We start from the raw sequence: 19,656 nt of genomic DNA, 5'->3' as shown, positions 1-19,656 counted from the left end.
GGGACAATAAAAAGGGCTCCCTAGAGACTGCCCTAGGTAGAACACAGTCCTCTGGAACCCCAGAGATAAAATTTCAAGTTCTAGAAAGGTTGTTTTTTTAACTAAATAAAAATTCTCTCACTCCTTTTCTGCCTCTCCGCAAGGGCCAGACAGCAATAATTCTAAAATGACAAAAGAAAATGCACTGTAATTATAAAATCTGGTTATGCTGGAAGTTGGCACCTCTGTCCTAAGTGGTTCCTTGGGGAGCTCCTGGGAAGTGACAGACTCCTAGCAGGTGTGGTTCCTGGAACCAAGGACTGGAACTCTGCTCAGTAGGAGCTTAGGGAGGCCAGGGTATGGGACTGTGAGAACCACAGCTCATCTCAGTGTGAACTACTTCAGATCTCTCCACCAGGCAGGGAAGGAAGGGGTAGGAAGTAGGCTTGCAAGAGCTTATTACTGTGCAGATTGATAAAGCACAGCACTCAAGATTTAGCCTTGGTGTTTGCTCAAACTTAAGAGTCTGCCTCCAAATGTGGTTTAACATAATAATAATAGTAATTGCAGAGACAGGAAGATGGCCGCAAATTCAAGGCCAGCCAAGGGCTACACAGGGAAATCCTGGCAGAGATGGAGGAGTAAGGTGAAGGAACAGCAATGCCCCAGCAATGCCCCGTGTGATCAAACTTGGGGCCACCCTCCTACCCAATTCTGCCTTAGTTGCTTCTTTTCTTAGCAGACTGCAAACCCTGTAAGTATGTCCCCAAATCCCTTCACCCCAACCCCCCCCCAAAAAAAAACCTGCTTGCATATACAGATTTTTCCAACTCTGCAATACCCAGAGACTGGGGGTGGGGGGTAATCTAGGAAAATATAGACTAAGTTCAAAGCCGAAAGAAACTTCTGTGGTGCCTGTCACTGCATTTCTCAAAGGAACCATTGCTGTCAACATCTAAAGATGGGATTCTGTCTCTGCCCAAGCTATCTTAGTCAAGGGACAAGGCTCAAGCCTAGAGAAAAGGAATTTGGAGAGAATGTTAAGGTGTGTCAAGCAGCAGGCAGAGCAGTGGGGTGCACTCAGACAGCAAGCACCCTGCCCCCACAAACTCTTTGGGACTTCCTACCCACCTCCTGACAAAATCGCCACACCCAAGCCACAACTCCCTTCTCCTCCTTTGAAGATTTTTAGTCTCCAGGTCTCTACCCTTGGGAGCCAAACGTGGTCTTTATGTTGTGGGAAGGGTGACGGCCTCCTCCTCTATCAAGCCTTGCCAAGCCACCAGGGCACATCGACAGGGTCCTCTTGGGCCTCTCTTCTTTACCCGGCAGTAAAGGTGCAGGAGTAAGGGGTGTGTGTGTGTGTGTGTGTGTGTGTGTGTGTGTGTGTGTGTGACTGAAATACTCTGTGAAAACTTCTTTTCCAAGTCTCTTGGCCTCTCCCAGTGTGACTAGTGAGGCTCCGTTTAGATCAGCGGCTCCACTTTCAAACCACGAGATTTTCTGAGCACAAGCTGAGTCTAACAGGTCAGCGGCCCTGAAAGGACTATCCCTAAACAGAAGTGGAGAGGGGCTCCCAGAATGATGCACAAAGATTCCCAGGAAGGACAGTTTGGACCATGGACCAATGTCCCTCTGTTCGTTCCTAAGACTGACTAACTGCCCTCAAAAAAAAAAAAATCAACTATTTTCCTTATAGAAAAAGTTGTGAAATGGGTGCAACTCCAAGCGAGGAGGACCTAGGGACGAACTCGGAACTTAAAACAGGATGGCTGAGGCAAAAAGCAAGTCTGGCTCATGCCGGCCGGCTAGCAGCAGGACCACTTTCCAAAATCAGGTCTTTCTAAGGTAGTTGACGATTGTTTTCTCACTGGACGCTTAAATCGCCCCGGCACTGAAGAGTGTGGTGTTACTTGGTGGGGTAAACACTGAAAGCCCTGCCTGGCTAAGTGAGAGCTGCACACACACACCCCAGTCCCACCCAGCAAATGCCAAGCCTGAAGGCCTGCCCTGTCCACCAGCTAACCTTAGAATTACTGAAGTCACAGCTGGCTGATCTAGGTCTCTTGCTTGAGGGGATCGGGATGCCAAGCAGATGCCTAGACCTTAGGGCTTTGGTTGCCCTATCGTCCAAAGAAGCTCCTCACCTAGGCACTGAATTATGAGGCTGAATATGTCCACGTGTCTATCTGATGCACACAGTCCTGGAATCTCACCCAAATCAGGACACATGCAGAGCTCTGACCCCACATATCTAAAGTGCATGTTTTCTCTATTGCCCGGTCGTAACTACTCGTGAAGAGCCCCTGTGTGCCCTCCCAGGGCCCTGAAGCAATAGATGTGAATTCATTCCCCCACTTTCCTGGACAAGAGCATCCCCACATCATCGCTGCTAGCCTGAGTATGCTGCCACTGACTTACAAAGAAATCTGTGCTGGGGCCAGGTGGACATCTAGTAAACAGCCTTTCCTTGCGCGCCAGCGTCCCTGGCCAGCACCCCCACACTACTGGGCGATCCTCACCTGCGCTGGGGCCTCGCGGCACCGAGAGCGGGGCTCCCGCACGGCTCTGTAAGCTGTGCAGCACCGGCGTTTCGAAGGGTCCGGCTGGCCAGGCGGGCGTCAGCGGCGCACCCATGTAGGGAGAGTAAGTCGGGTGATGGTGATGATGGTGATGGTACGTCCCGTTCAGCGGCCGCGCCGCGGACAGCGAGCTGTACTGGTGCTCCCGGCCGCCCATGGCCGCCAGGCTGCCGCCACTCACGCTGCCCGCGCCCGCGCTGCCCGCAGCCACATAGCCCCCGGGGTCCCGCGCGGCGCCGTTGGCCATGGGCGGGCTGGGCGAGTAGGGGAAGCGCGCCGAGGCGTGCGCCGTGGCGGAGCCGGCACCTCCTGGCCCCGCGGCCCCGCCGCCGGCCGCGCCGCCCCCGCCATACGGGGGGCTGTCGGCGGAGGCCTGGGGCCAGCCCGGGTGAGCGCCCGCGCCGCCTGCGTGGTTGCTGGGCCCGCTGCCCGCCCCCTGCAGGTACGGCAGGCCGGGCAGCATGGAACCCACGCGCGTGGTGGGGACGTAGACCGGAGAGCTGGCCGCAGCCGCGGCCGCGGCCGCCGCAGCCGCAGAGTGCACGAATCCGCCCGGCGCGCCGTCGTAAGCGGCCGGCCCCTGGCTGGACAGGGCGGCGAGGGTCTGGTACATTTCCTCGGGCTGCTCGGTCGCGAAGGGGCTCAGCTTGGCGCCTCGGCTGGACCACAGCAGCTTGCTGGCGGTCGCGGCCTGGTCGAGGTCAGTGAAGAGCAACAAGTCCTCCCAACTCGACAGGGCGCTCCCGGGGCCAGGGACCCCGGGCGCCGAAGGTCCGTGGGCAGCCGCGAAGGGATGCGAGGCGTAGGGACTGAGCAACAGCGAGCGGCCCGGAGGTCCCGCCACCGCCTGGGTGTCGAGCTGCGGCGTCCTGCAGTTACTGGCGCCGCAGGGACCGCGATCCCCGCCCCGGGAGCAGGAGGAGGACGAGGAAGAGATCGGGGAAGGCGGGGAGGAGGGCTCCCTTGCCGGAAAGGCCCCAGAGTCGCCGGCGTCCGCAGCAGCGGCCCCGAAACGCTTCGGCAGGCACCAGCCGCCGTCAGTCAAGGCCATCCACTGTCCGGCGCTGCTCCAACTTGACTTTTGGTTCCTGAGGTGGGATTGAGGAACAAGACAGGAAGACAGATAAAGTGGGCTTACCAAAAGCGTGGACAGTCTAAAACATGCTTCACTCGATCTCTCTCCTAGCTTAGAGCATCCCTTAAAGATCCCGCGTCTGCACAATGTTCGAGGGGATTAGAAAACAGGGAATGAAATCTGCGTAGCAACCCCAGGGTTCTCGGCGACCAGGGTGTCCTCCCCCGTCACCCAGGACTCCTGTCCTTGCTCTTAGCCCACCCCTCGACAGCATCCTTCCTCAGCAAGGCGCGCCAGATCCAGGGAGTGACCAAAGCTGGCCGAGGTTTTCCTTCTGTCCCAGCTTGGCTAACTCTAGACCAATGACACGAAAAAAATTTCACGTGTGTCAATGTCCCATCCTGCCTCCCGGTAGGTGCCCCTCTCCTGGGATGCCTCTGTGAGAAAGAGTTCAGCGCGTGAAAAGAGCTAGCAAAAGCAACCTGTCCCCGAAAACGAAACCGCCGCTTTTTCTCAAAGCTTCCCGGACCTCGCTGGCCCGATCCAACGCGAGCTCCCGAAAGAGCCACCAGCCCAGAGAACGTGGGACGCCAGGCAGGCGCAGGGGCTGGGAAGTAGTGCGGGAAACCCACCGGGCAAAGCCTCACGCCCAGCCGCGTCTAGGCCGACTGACCGCACACCTTAGACACAGACCGCGCGTCACAGTCATCAGCGCGCGCGCTCACGCCAGCCAGGCCACCCCCCGGCCCACCCCACAGTCAACCCCAGCGGGGGAAAGGCCAGATCGTTCCGGAATTGGACATAGTAGGGTGGAGCAGAGCGCAGAGAAAAGGAGGGGAAACGCAGGAGGGGAGGGGGTGAGACTGCCCCGGAGCCGAGGCCACCCCAAAGGGGCGAGCAGGAAGAATGACAGGGAGACTCGGAGGGGGTGGGGAGCCAGGCAGGCCTCTACCGGGCTGCTTTTCCAAATCGCTTCTGCTCATTCGAGATAACCACACTAAAATTAATGCCCACACACAGACGCGGGCAAGATAGCAAGAAAGAAGTTTCTCTGCCCTCTAGACTACGGGCTCCCGCCCCTTGGCGCTGAGATAACTCGGAGATAAGGCTGCGGGCAGATAAGCACGGGGGTGATGGGGGGGGGCGCTGGTCCGCGGTATCCCGGGAACCCTGGGAGTCCCGGCAATCCTCCTGGAGAGAAGGAGGGGAACACCCTCGGAGCCGATCACGGCCAGAGAAAGGCCGCAGAGCTAGAGGCCCAAGGGCCTGCGACGGGTAGGGTTGGAAGGAAGAGGGGGCCAACAAAAGAGGAAGCAGCCGAACCTCGGGCGAGCGACGTGCGTGAAGAACGGCCGCGGCGGAGGGTGCTCCCGGGCGCGGAGTGAGGCTGAGGGCGCCGGCGGGAGAGCGCGAGTCCGGGGTCTGCCAGTGGCTGCTGGTGAATAAAAAGGAGAGAGGAGGCGCCTCTTACTGCTCTGCCGGAAAACTGCAGCCTGCGTTCCTGATTGGACTCACCGAGCCCTAAACAAACAGCGCTCGCCGAAGGGTGCCAGGCTGTGGGTCGGAACTGCTCTCTACAAGCTGCTGGGTGCGGAGGTGAAGGGAGGGAGGAGGGATCGAGGGGAGGAGAAAAAAGCGGGTGGGGAGGGGACGGGAGGGGGAGGGGAGCGCGCAGCCCGGGCAGACAATAAGCGCTAGGCAGCCTGCGGGCGTGGGTTGAGCGGCTAGCCCCGTCCCCAGAGTGGGGGCGAGTCCACCCAGGGGGCGCCCAGCTCGGGGACACTAAGGGGGAGACCTGGCGCGCGACCCATAGTCATCCAGCAGTGAAAGAAACTCACCCTCGGGTCCCCAGCTACACACACACACACACACACACACACACACACACACACACACACACACACACAGTCGCACCCGGGACAGAAGGAGGAGGGAAACTTGGCACGGGGGGAGCTGGATCTTTGTAGCCCCGCACTGACCGCCGCCGCTAACGGACCGGCGCGCCACCCCCTAGGTCAGGGCGCCCCTAAAGTCAGTAGGGAAAGTGCCCAACTGGCCCTCCCATCTCCCCCTCCAAATTAAACCCCTCCTCCCCGCGCGCAGTGGCCTGTCACCGACCTTAAACTTTCTCAACGACCCTATTTCGGGATGCTTAGGTTGTGGGGGCCGTTTGGGATCCAGGGTGTCATCTGGGAAAGGTGCCCTTGAGCACACTCCTACCTCGCCCCTGCTCTTAAAACATATACTAAATTCCTGGGAGGTTTTGTAGAGTTCAGGACAACATTCCCCAGCTAACCTTTGGGTCGCGGTGTACGGAAAGGTTAAATCTATGGGGTGCTGGGGACCGTGGCGGGATGAAAACACTGTCCTGTCCCGGGACACCCCTGTCGCTTTCGCTCTGAGTTTTCCCTGGACTGGAGGTAACTCCAAGATAACGCGTCGGGAAGGAGCAGGGTACCGACTAGGGACCCAGAGAGATCGCTGTTTCTCCACCCCCAAGTCTCACACACACCCCTTAGTCGCTCCCTCCAAATGGTTATCACAACTGTGTACAAACTGATAGGGCCCTTAGCGGGCCAAGGACTGGAAACGAACATTGGCGGGGTTATCAGCGCCGATCTGTCAGCAGCGAGTCGTGCACTGCTCGTCCCAGGCAGCGGTGATATACGTCTTGTTCCTGCGGGCTCACAGAAAGGATTCCTTCCGACAAGCTGGACACTGAAAGATAGTTGAACAGGAGGAACTCTCTTGTGGGAATGGATTTTTACACACTCACTCCAGGTAAATCAAAGTAAATGCTTTCTACAGAACTTCCTGAAAGCATTTGAGCTGTTTTTGTTGTTTTAGTTTCGTTTGATATTTATTTTTGTTATTCTTCCAGTTGGAGAAAGGATTGGGGTCCAGAGGTGAACGTGGGTGCGCTGTAAAATACGGTCTCGGGAGGTGTGAGACGTGGTTAGGAAGGAGTTCTTTCCTTGAACTGTACCTGTGCGCTGGGGGAGAAGGGACCGAGCTTGCTGGAGGGGGAGGGGGACTCCGAATCCAGGAAGTTACCGAGAATTCTCCGTTTTCATTCTTCACTGTAAAATGCGGCCAAACACTTCTGAATTTTAAACCTGCTACCGAGGTCTCTAAACCTTGTCCAACGGCGTCACTTTTACCACGTTCATTTTTGCCTCCCCCGGTCACTGTGTCTTCAGCGCGGCTGCCTTTCTGAAAGGCTGAAGATAGAAAACTCTGGAACGGAGAGACTAGAGGCTGGAGTGGGATTCGGAGGCTTTAAATTTTAACCAGTGTTCGATCGAAAGTTACAACCACGAGAGACTGGCACGGGCCGGCCCAAGTCCCACCGCAGGTTCCAACGGCTTGCTTGGGGTGGTTCGGTAAGTTCTGACCAAATTTTTAAGCGGACTGGGTTCTGCGAAGTTCATTTGTAAGCAATTCATTAAAGCTCTAGACATCATTTTTCCTTTGAGTCCAATTGTTCCGAAATAATGTCTCAAGTTTGATCTTAAAAGCAATTTCGACAGTTCATATTTGCTTAAAAAAATAATAAATGATTCGGCTAACTAAATGTGGCGTCCTGGCTGTGAATGGCCTTCAGGGCTAAGGGAGATCGAGCTCCAGCGCGAGCCTGATTCTTGTCCCGGGTTTTATTTTATTTTTATTTTTATTGGAACGTTCGGGGTTATCCTGCGTAAATTTCCTGGGACGATAGCAACCCCCACCCCCACTAATCTGCTTTCCGGAACAGAGCTCGGCAGCCGAGCCTGGGGAGCACACTGGCCCTGGCGCCGCTGGGACAGAGGTGAGGAGCCGACCCATATTGACAGATTCGACAACGTTCGGGCTCTAGGGGCTCGGGAACGGACCCACAATTTTATCCTCCACATCCCCAATCATTTTAGTAGTGTCCCCAAACAAAGGAGGAAGATAGATCACTGTTTTTCCTCCCAGGGCCACAAAATTCACCTTAAAACAAACAAACAAAACAAAACAAAAAAACCCCAAAAACTGGCATTCCGAACGAGAAATAGGTTAGAAAAATAATTTATCATGTCAGTTAACGTAAAAATAAAACTGTTTAGCCCATCTGATTGACTAAGACAAAAACCTGAGCTGCCTGGAGACTCCAGTTGTCTTTTTTCGGACTCACCAACTCTGGTGACGACACCCCTGCGGCTAAGTCACATTTCAAAGCCGTCCCCACTGGCCTCAGGCTAGACGCTGCTGGGGAATGGAAGGCCTGCAGAACCCCAGGGGAGAGGAGCACCCCAAACTAGGGAACCCCAAGAGCTGGAGGTGGCCCCCATCATGTCCCAGATAGCTTCTGAAGGCTTCTTTTTAGTGTTTTTCTGTTTTCTCTTTCTTTTCAATTCCTTTTCTCCGGCCCTTCCTGTCTTCCCTCCCCGGCTTTGCTAATCTTGAACGAAATCGCACCGAACTATTTGGGCCCGAGGAGCAGGCCCTCCGGACCGAACCATATTCCTACCCTTGAAAGAGGGCCGGCTCTGGGCGCCGCCTGTCCCCTTGGGCTCATTTATTTGGGCCGGGCCACGCCACCATTCGCCTTTCAGATCCAGCAGGAACGCCGCAGCCAGCTGGGCAGGGGGCGGGGGCTCCATATCAGAAACGGAAGGGGTGTTTGGGGCTTCGGGGGCCCGGCAGACCCCGGCCTGGACCCGTGTCGCTGTACACCTTTAGCCTTGCAAACTCAAGCTCATTACCTCGTCATTTCACGAAGCTTCTGAAGGGGAGGGGGAGAACACACACTCAATTTCTGTCTTAAATATGGTTTGAACATCAGATTAAAAAATATTAACCTGAGGCTATAACTCACTGGCAAGTTATTTATTTATTGATCAGGGATGTGGGTTCGATTCCCACGCACTCCAAAAGGAGAAGCAGATACGCATGTATAAAGCCTTGTCCACTATACCTCTGTCTTGGGGACTCTTTCACCCAAGGACACGGGTCATCTTGGCTCTCCCCACTGTCCCCAGCGTCCCAGTCCAGTGGAGGGGCACGGGCTGTGTGCCCACTCGGAAGGCCAGCCATCTACCAGTGTGCTCTGGACTTGTGTTCGCCTTTCCTCCCCTGCCTCCCTTCCTTCCCCGTGCTTCCTCTTTTTCCTTTCTTTTAACCCCGCTTCTTCCCTTCCCTTCCTCCCGTTTATTCTTAATTTCCTAAAAACAAGCGAAACTGCTCCAGACGTGATCAGGTGGCGGTGGCAGACGAAGGTCTCCCCAATTCCGGGAGTCGGTCCCCTTCCCACTTGGCCTCCGGCGGTGGGACTCAAGCCACACCCTCGAGGGACCCTGCCCCGCGCGCTCCCAGACCCGGGTGACCCCGGCCGGCGGCCTCTAGCCCAACGCCGCGGTGGGCTCGCGGCCGCCCGAAAGGTCACCGCGGTGGCGTCCCTCTCCGCGCGCTGTTTACGTGACTTAATGTACTTCTTACGCGGCGGTAAGTCGCGGTGGCGATAAGCGGGGAGCCAGGGAGGGTCGCCGTAAAAGCCCCACGCTGGGCGCCCGCGGCCCACCCTCAGCCATTAACCTTTTTACTTTCTTCTTCCCTCTCTCTCTTAAAGCTTGTTATCTGGGCCACCCAATGACCGACGAAAGATCTTCCCTCCCCACGTCTCCCATCGCCGCTTTAAACCAAATAAATTTAGCTATTAAGGGCCAAGATGTCTGACAAAAGATCGAAAGGTGTCTCTCTGGGATCGCTTGAAGAAGCAGAGCTGGCGGCTCTCGAATCCCGATAAAGAAATTCCACGCCGGCGCCGGGCTCCCTCCCCAGCCTGCTTGCGTCCGACACCCTGAGATCAGGACCTCAAAGGTCCATTGGGACCTGTGGCTACAATTGAGGCGGTGTCTAGGTGTCTAGGGTCCCGGGCCTGGAGATGCTAGGCCTTGGGAGGGGGTCACTGAGGTCCCTGGAGCAGTGGGACCTAAAACATTCCTGAGAAGCTTGCGGAAGAACCAAGGCCATGGAAACCCAAAGTAGCTTTAAATTTGCCCCTCCCCCACCCCTTTTCCTTTGAGACAAATTCTCTCATGATGTATGGCAGGCTGGCCTCGAACTCATGATCCTCAAACCTCAGGCCTGTGGAGTATTGGAATTACAAGGGTAGTCTTGTCCTGTCGTTTTTATTATTTTCTAATACTAAGTAATAAATGCAAAGCCTAATCATGCCTGCCTACCTTCCCCATGGTTCATTTTAGGAGCAGAGAGGCACTCCTCATTTCCTGGGGTCGGGAGCAGAGCTGACCCCCTGGTGGTGGTGGATTTGCACCCTGGGATTGAACCCAGGTGGGAAGGTTATAGACTCCCCAAGGTTGGTTTGGTGGAATGCAGAATTTAGAGTCACGATTAATTACAGCCTGCAAGGCTACTTGAAGCCCAGGGCTGTGGGCCAGCCAAAGTCACCACCTCCCTCTCAAAGGGTGAAACAGGAGAGCATGCTCTGGACTCATGGTTCTGAAAGCACTGAGAGATGTAGCTGGGGTGGTCAGACAATGTTTTGATATTTTCTGGTGCTTTGAAATAGAAGGGCTGAAAGGTTGTGGGGCTGGAGGCACAGCGGAGTCCTTTGGAGTCCTGTGGACAGGGCTTGTCTGTTCCCCGGGCTACCCGTTCTGTGTGTCACACTGGGGGGTGAGATTATGGACACCCCTTTTTCCTGTCCCTTCCAAATAGCTTCCTTCCCAAACACCCTCTTCACATAGCCTTACCCTCTAGCCAGCCTGTGAAGGGGGAGACACGGAAGCCTCGGAAAGAAAAGGGAACCAGCTCCCAGGAAAGCAATGCACATTCCCAGCCCATGGGATGAGCTAGACCTGCGGCTCCTGAGAGTGAGTGCATGCTCCATGAATTCTGGGCTCCAGATCCCACTGCCCAGGCAGCTTCGAGCCCTTCCTCCCTGCTGAGTAGCATTTGCCATTTTATTTTCTTTTTTTAAGGGCAGGAAGCGATTGAAAGGGAAGTAGAAAAAAATGAGGTTTTGAGAGATTTGCTAAATTATAAATGCCATCCCTGAGTCAATGAGGGGGGAGTGACCACGAAAAGTTACTACTCAGAAATATGACCTCTCCGTTCAGCTATGTAGCAAATATGCGGAGAATTAGGACCAAAGGGTTTGTCTGCCGCTGCACAGCCCTCCAGCTTCCTGCCACTCACCCACAGAACACGTCCTGAGTACTCACTGCAGGGAGAAGAAATGGAGACTAGCTAGCTCCAAGCTCAGAGTGTTCACAGTCTAGAAGGTCGGCACCTCTCTAGAGCTGGTTAGGCAAAGCCCCACAAGCACCCCTGTGTCTTTCTCTAAAAGGGTGCTTAGATTACAGTCATCCTCCAGTCTGCAAGTTCCTCTAGCTCATAAATTAGGGAATTTCTAAGAGCCGCTGGGCCAGCCCCGGACTTGGGGCTACCATGCCAGATCTTAATACTTGCCACCATCTATTTTCTGTGTGAGGTGGGCAAATCACCCAACTTCTCCGTTCCAGTTCCCTCTTCAGTAAAAAAGGCTTAAGAACAAGCGGGGTGTGCTGACTTTGTCTGTATCCACTGTGCCCAGAGGAGCCAAGGCTGCACTGTCAGACCCGTCTCCAGAATAACAAACAAACAAACAAAAGACCACCGTGGGGTTGGGGCGCCAAGGGCAAAGGCATTTGCTGACCAGATAAACCAATGACCTGAGACACACTACGGAAAGACACTCAACTCACACAACTTTCCCCTTAACCTCCGCTAATGTACGAGGACACATGCACACACAGATGTAATAAAAAAATTAAAGAAAGAAAGGATAGAAGGAAGGAAAAAGAAGAGAGGAAGAGGGAGGGAGAGACGGAGGGAGGAACTCCCTTTGGGGATCATTGCAAAGACTAAAAACTTTGGCAGTGATGCTGGTACATGGTAAGTTGTATGAATTATTACTAACACCTTCACATATACGGCACCAAATTTCATATGTGACCTAACTGCCCTGTACTGAATGAATTCCCAGGAAAGCACTACTGTTTGACTTTGGGAGCTGCTTTGAGACCTCTGTGTACCAGCACCAGGACTTTTATTTATTGCATTATGGTAGGGAAGAGGGTGAGGGGTGAGGGGTGAGGCAAACATGGACCCTTTGCTGGCTTTTGGTGCCTTTGAAGAGGAGACATTCCTCCTTCTTCCCCCCTTGCAAATGCCAGCAGCAGACTCCAACATCTTCTGCAGGACCAAGATAGCAATCTGGAGGCTTCTCAAAAAAGAATCCCAGTCCTCCACCACAGCCCTCCCTGCCAGCTCCTCTCTGGAGACAGAAGGGAGTTAGACCCAGCCATCAGAAAGGCAGAGGAGATTGGGGGAGACATTGGGGACCAGAGGAACTTCAAGCTTTGTATCTTCCAGTTTAGTATTGCAGGAGATTTATCCCACTTTAATTTTTCATTATTGTTTTGTGAGTTTCTTTTTCCTCTCCTACCTCCTCCAGCCCCAACCCCTTTTTTTCTTTATTTAATGCTGAAGATGGAACCCAGGGCCTCACGCATGCTAGGCATGTGCTAAGGCTGAGTTACACCAGTCTCAAGAGCACATTATCCATCATAGGCCACTCTAGACATCTTCAGCCTTGTTTTCTTTCTGGTCCTTCTCTTCTTCCTCCTTCCATTGTGTGTTCTAAAACAATTTCCAACCCTTGACAAAGCATACTGTTCTCTAGATAAGACATAGTGAAAGAGATGTATCCTTCTCAAGGCAGATCCAGGGTAACTGTGAAAGTCTCTCTCTTCTCGGCCAGCTCTCGGCCCCTTTTGAGCCCAGAGACTGTTTTCCTCTGGTCCTCCAGTCCTGGTCTTCTCTCTTTGATTTACTGAGTGCTGTCATTTCTCTGCTCTTTACTTTCACAATCACACATTCAAACCTGATAAAGTTCAAGACCCTGAGTGCTTGCAGCTTCCCAGGATTGACAGACAGTCCTCCTGCCCTCCACCCCAGCCAGCCAGCCAGCCGAGGCTGATTGAATCCTCATGGACAGAAGCCTCCAGGGATCAGAAGAGGCAGCTAGTCCAAGAGGGCCAGGGAATGCCAGTGTACCCATGCCTCCTCTGCTACTCCAGCAAACCTCAGTCCCTTCTTACCCCAAGACCCGTGGGTAAGAAGTGAAGGACCTGAGCTTGCCATGTGCAGAACTGGCTAAGATGAAAAGGGGATTCAGAGTCCTAGACAGCTGGAGGCAGGGCTGGATTTCCTAAATCTACTAAACAGCAATGGAATCAAGGTCAAGACACTTAACCTCAAGGTGCCTCAGTTGCTCCATCCATAAAATGGTAAAAATATTGCTTTGCACAAACATTCATCACAGACTAATGACCAGGGTCCTACTTCCACATGCCTTCTTTTAGGCTCCATGGAGACAGCATGCGTATGTCTGGCCTGGCTCTTCAGCTCTTGTCAGGTCCACTACAGATTTAGACGTTAATCTAAATACTACACTAGTGGGCTAAACAAAGGAATGATTCATTCCCAAAGGCTGCCCCGTTAACTTAGACTCAGGTTCCAGATTACTGAAATGTCTTCCGATGGAAGATGCTTTCTAGATACTTTATTTTCTTCCCATAAACATAAGTGAGCAAAACCAGAGAACACAGACTAAATGTGATCACCAAAGATGGAAGCCCTTTGTTCTTAGTGAGGATACTGTGAGAGTTGTAGTTACTAAGCATTTATTTATTTCATTTTCATTTCAAATTAACATTTTCATTTATCTTACATTATCAGAATTTTCTAGGGTGGGGGAGAGTACCCCAGTGGTAGAGACCACATGCTTAGCATGCTCCAGGCCCTTGGTTTGATACCTAGCACCACAAACCAACCAACCCACAATCCAACAAATAAATAAATCTAACTGAGGTAAAGTAATGAAGGAAGGCAGCCGTGACTCAAGGAGCCTGCTCTCACCCTGGTCATCATGAAAAGGAGAGGAGCCATTTCCGAACTGACAGATAGTGCTGTGCCCTGGTGGCTGGGGCCCCAAAGAGCTCCTAGTATTCGAAAACTTTTCAGTCTTTCTGAAGATCGTGTCTGCCAGCACGTGTGAGAAAGCCCTTAAACAAAGAAGGTAGGAAACCCAGGACCCAAGTCCCCAGGATTCAGCGACACTCCAGCTGTCCTGAAACACAAATGCTCTGAAGAAACAATATAAAAAGAAACGAGGAAGAGGTTGGAGAACATGACAAACTTTTGGCCAAGAGAATGAAAAAAGAAAAAAAAACAATGCCAGAAGAGATGACCAAGAGATGTCGCTGTCCTTGCTGGGAGCTCCCACTACCAATTCTGGGTCCAGGCAAAAATAAGTCTTCGAGGAAGAAATAATAAAACCTTGGGCAGAAAAGGAAAACAGCCAGGCTGTGGTGGTGCACACCTTTAATCCAGCACCCAGGAGGCAGAGGCAGGTGGATCTCTGTGAGTTCGAGGTCGGACGGATTGGTTAACACCGTTCTAGGACAGGCAGGACTACAGCGAGACTCTGTCAGCAAAACAAAGCAACAAATCCAGGGCCAAAAGGTGGCTCTGCAGTTAAGAGCACTGACTGTTCTTGCAGAGAGGACTCAGTTTCAGGTCCCAGCACCCATATGAAGGATGGCTCACAACCATCTGTAACTCTAGTCCTAGGGGATACAATGTCCTCTTCTGGCCTCTGTGGGCATTTTACGTATGTGGTGTGTAGTACATAGACCAATGCACAGAAAATAAGAATAAACAAAGGGAAAGAAAACCAAAACAGAACCAGAAGGCACTTTTCACCACTCTAGTCAGGTGACACCATCAGTATACTACAAAGTGGCTTCATTCTGGGCTTAATGCTGGCCTCTGCGGAGTTCTGAAGACAGTCTGCTATCAAATGACTCTCCTGGCACATCCTGAGTCAGATTACTACTGTTTACAGTGCCACAAATTAAAGGCATGTAATTATCCAACAAAAACAGTATAAACGTTACATCATTCATGAAGACTACCCCACAGCAGCACCCAGCTAAAGTCTAGCCAAAACCACAAGGTAGATCATAAATAAAGCTGTCAGTCTTCAAATTTCTTTCTTTTTTTCTCTCTTCCTTCCTTCCTTTCTTTCTCTCCTTCTTTCCTTCCTTCTTTTTGTTTTGTTTTGTTTTGTTTTTTTTCAGACAGGGTTTCTCTGACTGTCCTTGAACTCACTCTACAGACCAGACCAGCCTCGAACTCAAAGATCGCCCTGCCTCTGCCTCTGCTGGGATTAAAGGTGTGCACCACCTTTGGGCTCTGCCTTCAAACTTCAAAGGCACCTCTCTGTCAAGAATTGGATGTATACCAAGCAGCTGTGGAAACAGCTGGTGAATAGAAAAGAGCCTAGGTGAACCAGCATCTGAAAGTGATAAAGCTCACAGTAACCAACATGAAGGCTGAAAGCCTAGAGTCATGAGTTCAAATCCCAGAGACAGTTTGCTGCCTTTCTCTGGCTGTGAGCCCTTATGAAAATCCCTTACTATCCCTGATTCTCATTTTCTTCATCTGTACAAAAGTGATGAGTGTCTTCTATACCCAGTGGGCTGTTTAAACTGCAAGAAAAATGATGAACTTCTATTTCAGGCTGCTTCTCGGGGATGGAAGTGAGGGAAAGGGATGTCAAGGGCTCAGCGACTTCAGAGGGAAGCTGATCAGAGGCATAAAGAGAAGACCTGAGACAAGGCCTTTGAAACGATGAGATGTAACCTACTGGGATCACTGATGGAGTCTGAGGAGAAGGAGTGTTTGAGGTCAACCTGGACTACATAACAAAACCAAAACTCCTTGCTCTGTGGGCAATCATGAGGGCTCAACCAATAAAGGTGATTGCTATGGAGTTGGATGTATCAGTCACTGTGGTCTAGGAAAACAGAATTAATAGGATGAAGAGACAGAAACATAGATGCATATATATTATACGATGTATTAGATTGATTCACTTACAGGATGTGGTCCGAGTAACAGTGATGAATCATACTGGAGAGACTGAGAACCTAGTAAGAATCCACAACGCTGGATGTCTCCACAGTCCCAATTTGACATGCAGACATGGAGGATTCCTGGAGAACTGCTGGTCCTAAGTGTACGTTGGAAGCCCAAAAAAGGTAGCTCTAACATCACAGAAGAATGCAGTAGGAACAGGAGACAGACTTGCCTGCCTATGCAGAGCCCAGCCTCTTTCTTCACTTCCTTTCATCAGGGCTGAGATTGTCCACTTCTGTTTTGTTGGTTTCAGGACAGGGTTTCTCTGTGTAGCCCTGGCTGTCCTAGAACTCTCTATATACACTAGTCTGGCCTTGAACTCAGATCTACCAGCTGAGTGCTGAGATTAAAGGCGTGTGCCACCACGCCTGTCCACACTGTCCACTTTTAGGATAAGTCTTCCTACTTCAAATTATCAGATCAAGAAATTCTTTCCCAGGTTCAAACATCAATGAGGCTAAAGTCTAGAAATATATAGATGTATAGATTATATATACATTATATATACTTATATATAATGCACATATTTATATGTATATATTTGCTTCTGTTTTCCAAATCCATATTCATGTTGGATTAGAATGGTAAATGAAAAAATAAAAAAAGAAAGAAATTCTTTCCCAAGAGTGCCCAGAGGCTTATATTTTAGTAAAGTCCAGACCTAGTCATGTTGACAAATAAAACCTGAGTTCTACCCTAAGACCATCACAGCAGAAGGAGAGAATGGACTCCCACAAGCTACCTTCTGACCTCCACAAGAAAGAACATCATGGTATGTGTCTGAGAGTGTAAAGTTGCTCATACTCGTCTGTGCACACACATGCACACACAAATAAATGTGTTTAAAAGAATTTTAAAATCCTTGTTCCAACCCTGGGCAGTGGTGGTGCACACCTTTAATCCCAGCACTTGGGAGGCAGAGGCAGGCAGATCTCTGTGAATTTGAGGCCAGCCTGGTCTACTGAGCAAGATCCAGGAAAAGGCGCAAAGCTACACAGAGAAACCCTGTCTTGGAAACAAACAAACAAACAAAAAATTATTATACTATCCAGGCATGGTGGCACACAACTTTTTGTTGTTGTTGTTGTTTTGTTTTGTTTTTTCAAGACAGGGTTTCTCTGCATGGCTTTGTGCCTTTCTTGGAACTCACTCTGTAGTCCAGGCTGGCCTCGAACTCACAGAGATCCACCTGGCTCTGCCTCCTGAGTGCTGGGATTAAAGGCGTGTGCCACCACTGCCTGGTGGCACACAACATTAATCCCATCACTCTGGTGCAGAAGCAGGCAGATCTATATGAATATAGTCTACATAGTGAATTCCAGGGTAGCCAGAGCAAAATAATGAGACTATGTCTCAAAAAAGAAAAAACAAAAAAAATATTATACTAAACTGTGTTCTTTAAGGCAAACAGTAACTATCAACTAAGAAGAAATTCTCAAATCTCTAAATCTAATCTGTTGCCTAGAAAATTTACTTTAAGGTTAAAGTTAAAACCTTGAACAAAGACAAATGTACCACTGAGGGCCAAGCCACAGCTGAGTCTCCTAAAGCCAGTATAATGAGATTTGGGACATTAAAGTGAAGCCCAAAACAGTTACATTAGGATGTAATACTAGAATTCAGGCTCAATGATGCCAAGGTGGTTGTTTCTTCTGCTCAAGGATTTCCCCAGAGTCCGGCACATAGTAGATACTCACTTATGAATAAATGTCACATTAAGACATATGGAGTCCCCACCCTGGGAGTTTGCCATTTACCCCCCCCCCCCCCCCCCCCCCCGCCACACACCCTAGAGATGCCATCATAGACATACCTCTGGGAATCTAATTCTCAAACTCTTGTGCTTGGTGGTGCTTTGTGAGGCCTTTGAGAATAATTCAGGACAGCTAGTTCACAAGAGCCGGGCTCCATGAAAGCATTATTAAAGAGAAGGAGCCCCAAACCAGCAAGCCAGCCCCCTACACAGGTTATAATGCAGCAAGTGCCCCCCACCAGATGCCAGCACTACACCCCTGGGTTTTCTAGTTTTCACATAAACATGTATTCTTCATAAATTCTCTAGTCTCAGGCATCTAGTCTTAGCAATATATTAAGAGGGATGGTAAAACACACAAGTAAGTAAATAAATGTAATAAAATGTTTTTTTAAAACAATGAAAACAGACTAAATATCACACCACCACCACCTTGGTTTTTTAAGCTAGTGTGGCCAGGAATTTGATTAACAGCCTAGGATGGCTTGGAACATATCCTTCTGACTCAGTCTTCTGAGTAGTGGGATTATATCTACATAGCCTATTGCCAAATTCTAAGGCTTATGGGAGCGGGCGCAGAGGGGGGCGTGGAGACAAGGCGTGGCAGCTAACCTTGGTTGTCAACTCGGCACATTTGCAAAGAGGGACCTGAGTGCAAGAGCTGTCTCCATCAGACTGGCCTGTGGGCCTTGTCGAGGCTGATGTGGGAGGGCCTAGCCCACCGTGGGCATCACTCCTGGCCAGGTGGTCCACAGCTTTATAAGAAAGCTGGCTGAGGAAGAGATCCAAGCAAGGCAGCCTTCCTTCCAGATCTCTGCTCCAGTCCCTGCCTTGGCTTCCCTTGGTAACGACTATAACTTGGAAACCAAGTCCCCACCCAACCTGGGGTTTTGCTGTTGTGATTTTGTTTGTTTGTTTGTTTGTTTGTTTGTTTGTTTGTTTTGTCTTGTCAGGTGTTTATCACAGCAACAGAAACAAAACTGGAATAAAGGTCTGGGGGTGCAGTCCTCGCCGGCCTGGAACTTTCCATGTGGACCAGACTGGCCTAAATTGGAAATAATCCTCCTGCCTCTGATGGCCAAGTGCTAACTAAGATTACAGAGGGGTGCCACCACACCTTGCTCTGTTTGTTTGTTTATTGGTGTATATGAGGGGGAGGAGGAAGAGAAAGCACTAGCTAGACAGAATTTCTGGATGGTTCTTTTGTCTCCACCTCCCACCCCCTCACCGCAGAGGTGCCGCTCACGAACTTGGATCATCCAGCTGTGTAACTAGAGCAGTTACCTGTGGATTAATCTCCCTGGCCCCCGTTGTTTCTTTTCATTTTCTGTTTTGTTTTATTTGGTTGGTTGTTGAGACACAATCTCAAATAACTCAGACTGGCCTGGAACTTACTTGTAACCAAAGCTGGCCTTGAACTCCTGATCATCCTGGCCCTGGATCTAAGTGCTGAGATGTGTACCACCAGTCCGGTTAATTTGGTACTAAAGATGGAACCCTGGGCATTTTTGTTTGTTTGTTTGTTTGTTTATCTTATTTAATTAATTATTTCTTTTCTTTTTTAATTTAATTAATTAATTAATTAATTAATTAATTTTGGTTTTTCATGACAGAGTTTCTCTGTGTAGCTTTAGCTGTCCTTGGTTCTCCTGGAGCTCACTCTGTAGACAAGGCTGGCCTTGAACTCACAGAGATCTGCCTGCCTCTGCTTCCTGGGTGCTGGGGTCAAGGTGTGCGCCACCACCGCCTGGCTGAGAGCCCTGGGTCTGATGCATGCTGGGCAAGCACTCCACCAGCTGGGCCCCTCCCCAGCCCATCTGCTTCCGGCTCTGCACCCAGCTCCTCACCAGGCCCTGGCCATCTCTCACCCAGAAAGTGTGAGTGGCAGGTGCCTGCACTGGAGTCCTAGGAGACTCTGCAGCTGCCCTTCACACTCGGATTACCAATCTCGAGACTTCTCATCTTCCTTCCTCAGCCCCAGCTCCCTCCTTTCCGGCTTCCCCAGGTCCTGGAATTCTCCCCCTTCTAAAATCTCACCTGGGAGATTAGGACAGACACAGTAATCATTGTCTGGGCCCCTGAAAAGTCTTCCTTTCTACAGCACCGATACTCAGTCATACTCTAGTGCAGACTTAATCCCAGCATAGAAGAGCTCTCCTTGTTTCCGTGATGAAGTTCAAATAGTTTTTGGTTGGTTTAGACTATAGTTGCTAATTCTCCAATTCAAACTAATGATTAATTGGCTGTAAATTTCA

At 51.0% G+C, this 19,656-nt stretch overlaps 1 protein-coding gene and 1 long non-coding RNA gene across 7 annotated transcripts in view; one reads left to right on the top strand and one right to left on the bottom strand.

Moving 5' to 3' along the window:
- The window catches only part of Gata6 (GATA binding protein 6), a 34,248-nt gene extending 29,133 nt beyond the window's left edge, over positions 1-5,115 (bottom strand). Inside the window, exons 1-2 of one of the 4 annotated variants that reach the window (XM_006989471.4) lie at positions 4,960-5,115; positions 2,502-3,649 (exon numbers count right to left, since the gene is read on the bottom strand). In XM_006989471.4, the coding sequence (XP_006989533.4) occupies positions 2,502-3,612 (1,111 nt within the window). In that variant the 5' untranslated portion in view covers positions 3,613-3,649; positions 4,960-5,115. Of the gene's footprint in view, positions 1-2,501; positions 3,650-4,118; positions 4,413-4,959 lie in introns of those variants that run through there. The other 3 variants (XM_076554722.1, XM_076554724.1, XM_076554723.1) reach the window with 3 other exon arrangements.
- A 241-nt stretch (positions 5,116-5,356) lies between these two features.
- LOC107402752 (uncharacterized) lies at positions 5,357-9,831 on the top strand. Of its 3 annotated transcripts, none has more exons than XR_001579963.3 (3): positions 5,357-6,417; positions 6,837-7,019; positions 9,227-9,831. It is a non-coding gene; the product is annotated as an uncharacterized LOC107402752 (long non-coding RNA). The 3 variants fall into 3 exon arrangements; XR_013045967.1 differs by having other exon boundaries at positions 6,518-7,019; XR_013045966.1 differs by having other exon boundaries at positions 5,357-7,019.
- Positions 9,832-19,656: the final 9,825 nt, after the last annotated feature.

The sequence above is a fragment of the Peromyscus maniculatus genome, chromosome 19, assembly GCF_049852395.1.
Source record: "Peromyscus maniculatus bairdii isolate BWxNUB_F1_BW_parent chromosome 19, HU_Pman_BW_mat_3.1, whole genome shotgun sequence".
Lineage (NCBI taxonomy): Eukaryota > Metazoa > Chordata > Mammalia > Rodentia > Cricetidae > Peromyscus > Peromyscus maniculatus.
This window is presented reverse-complemented; position numbering and strand designations above follow the sequence as displayed.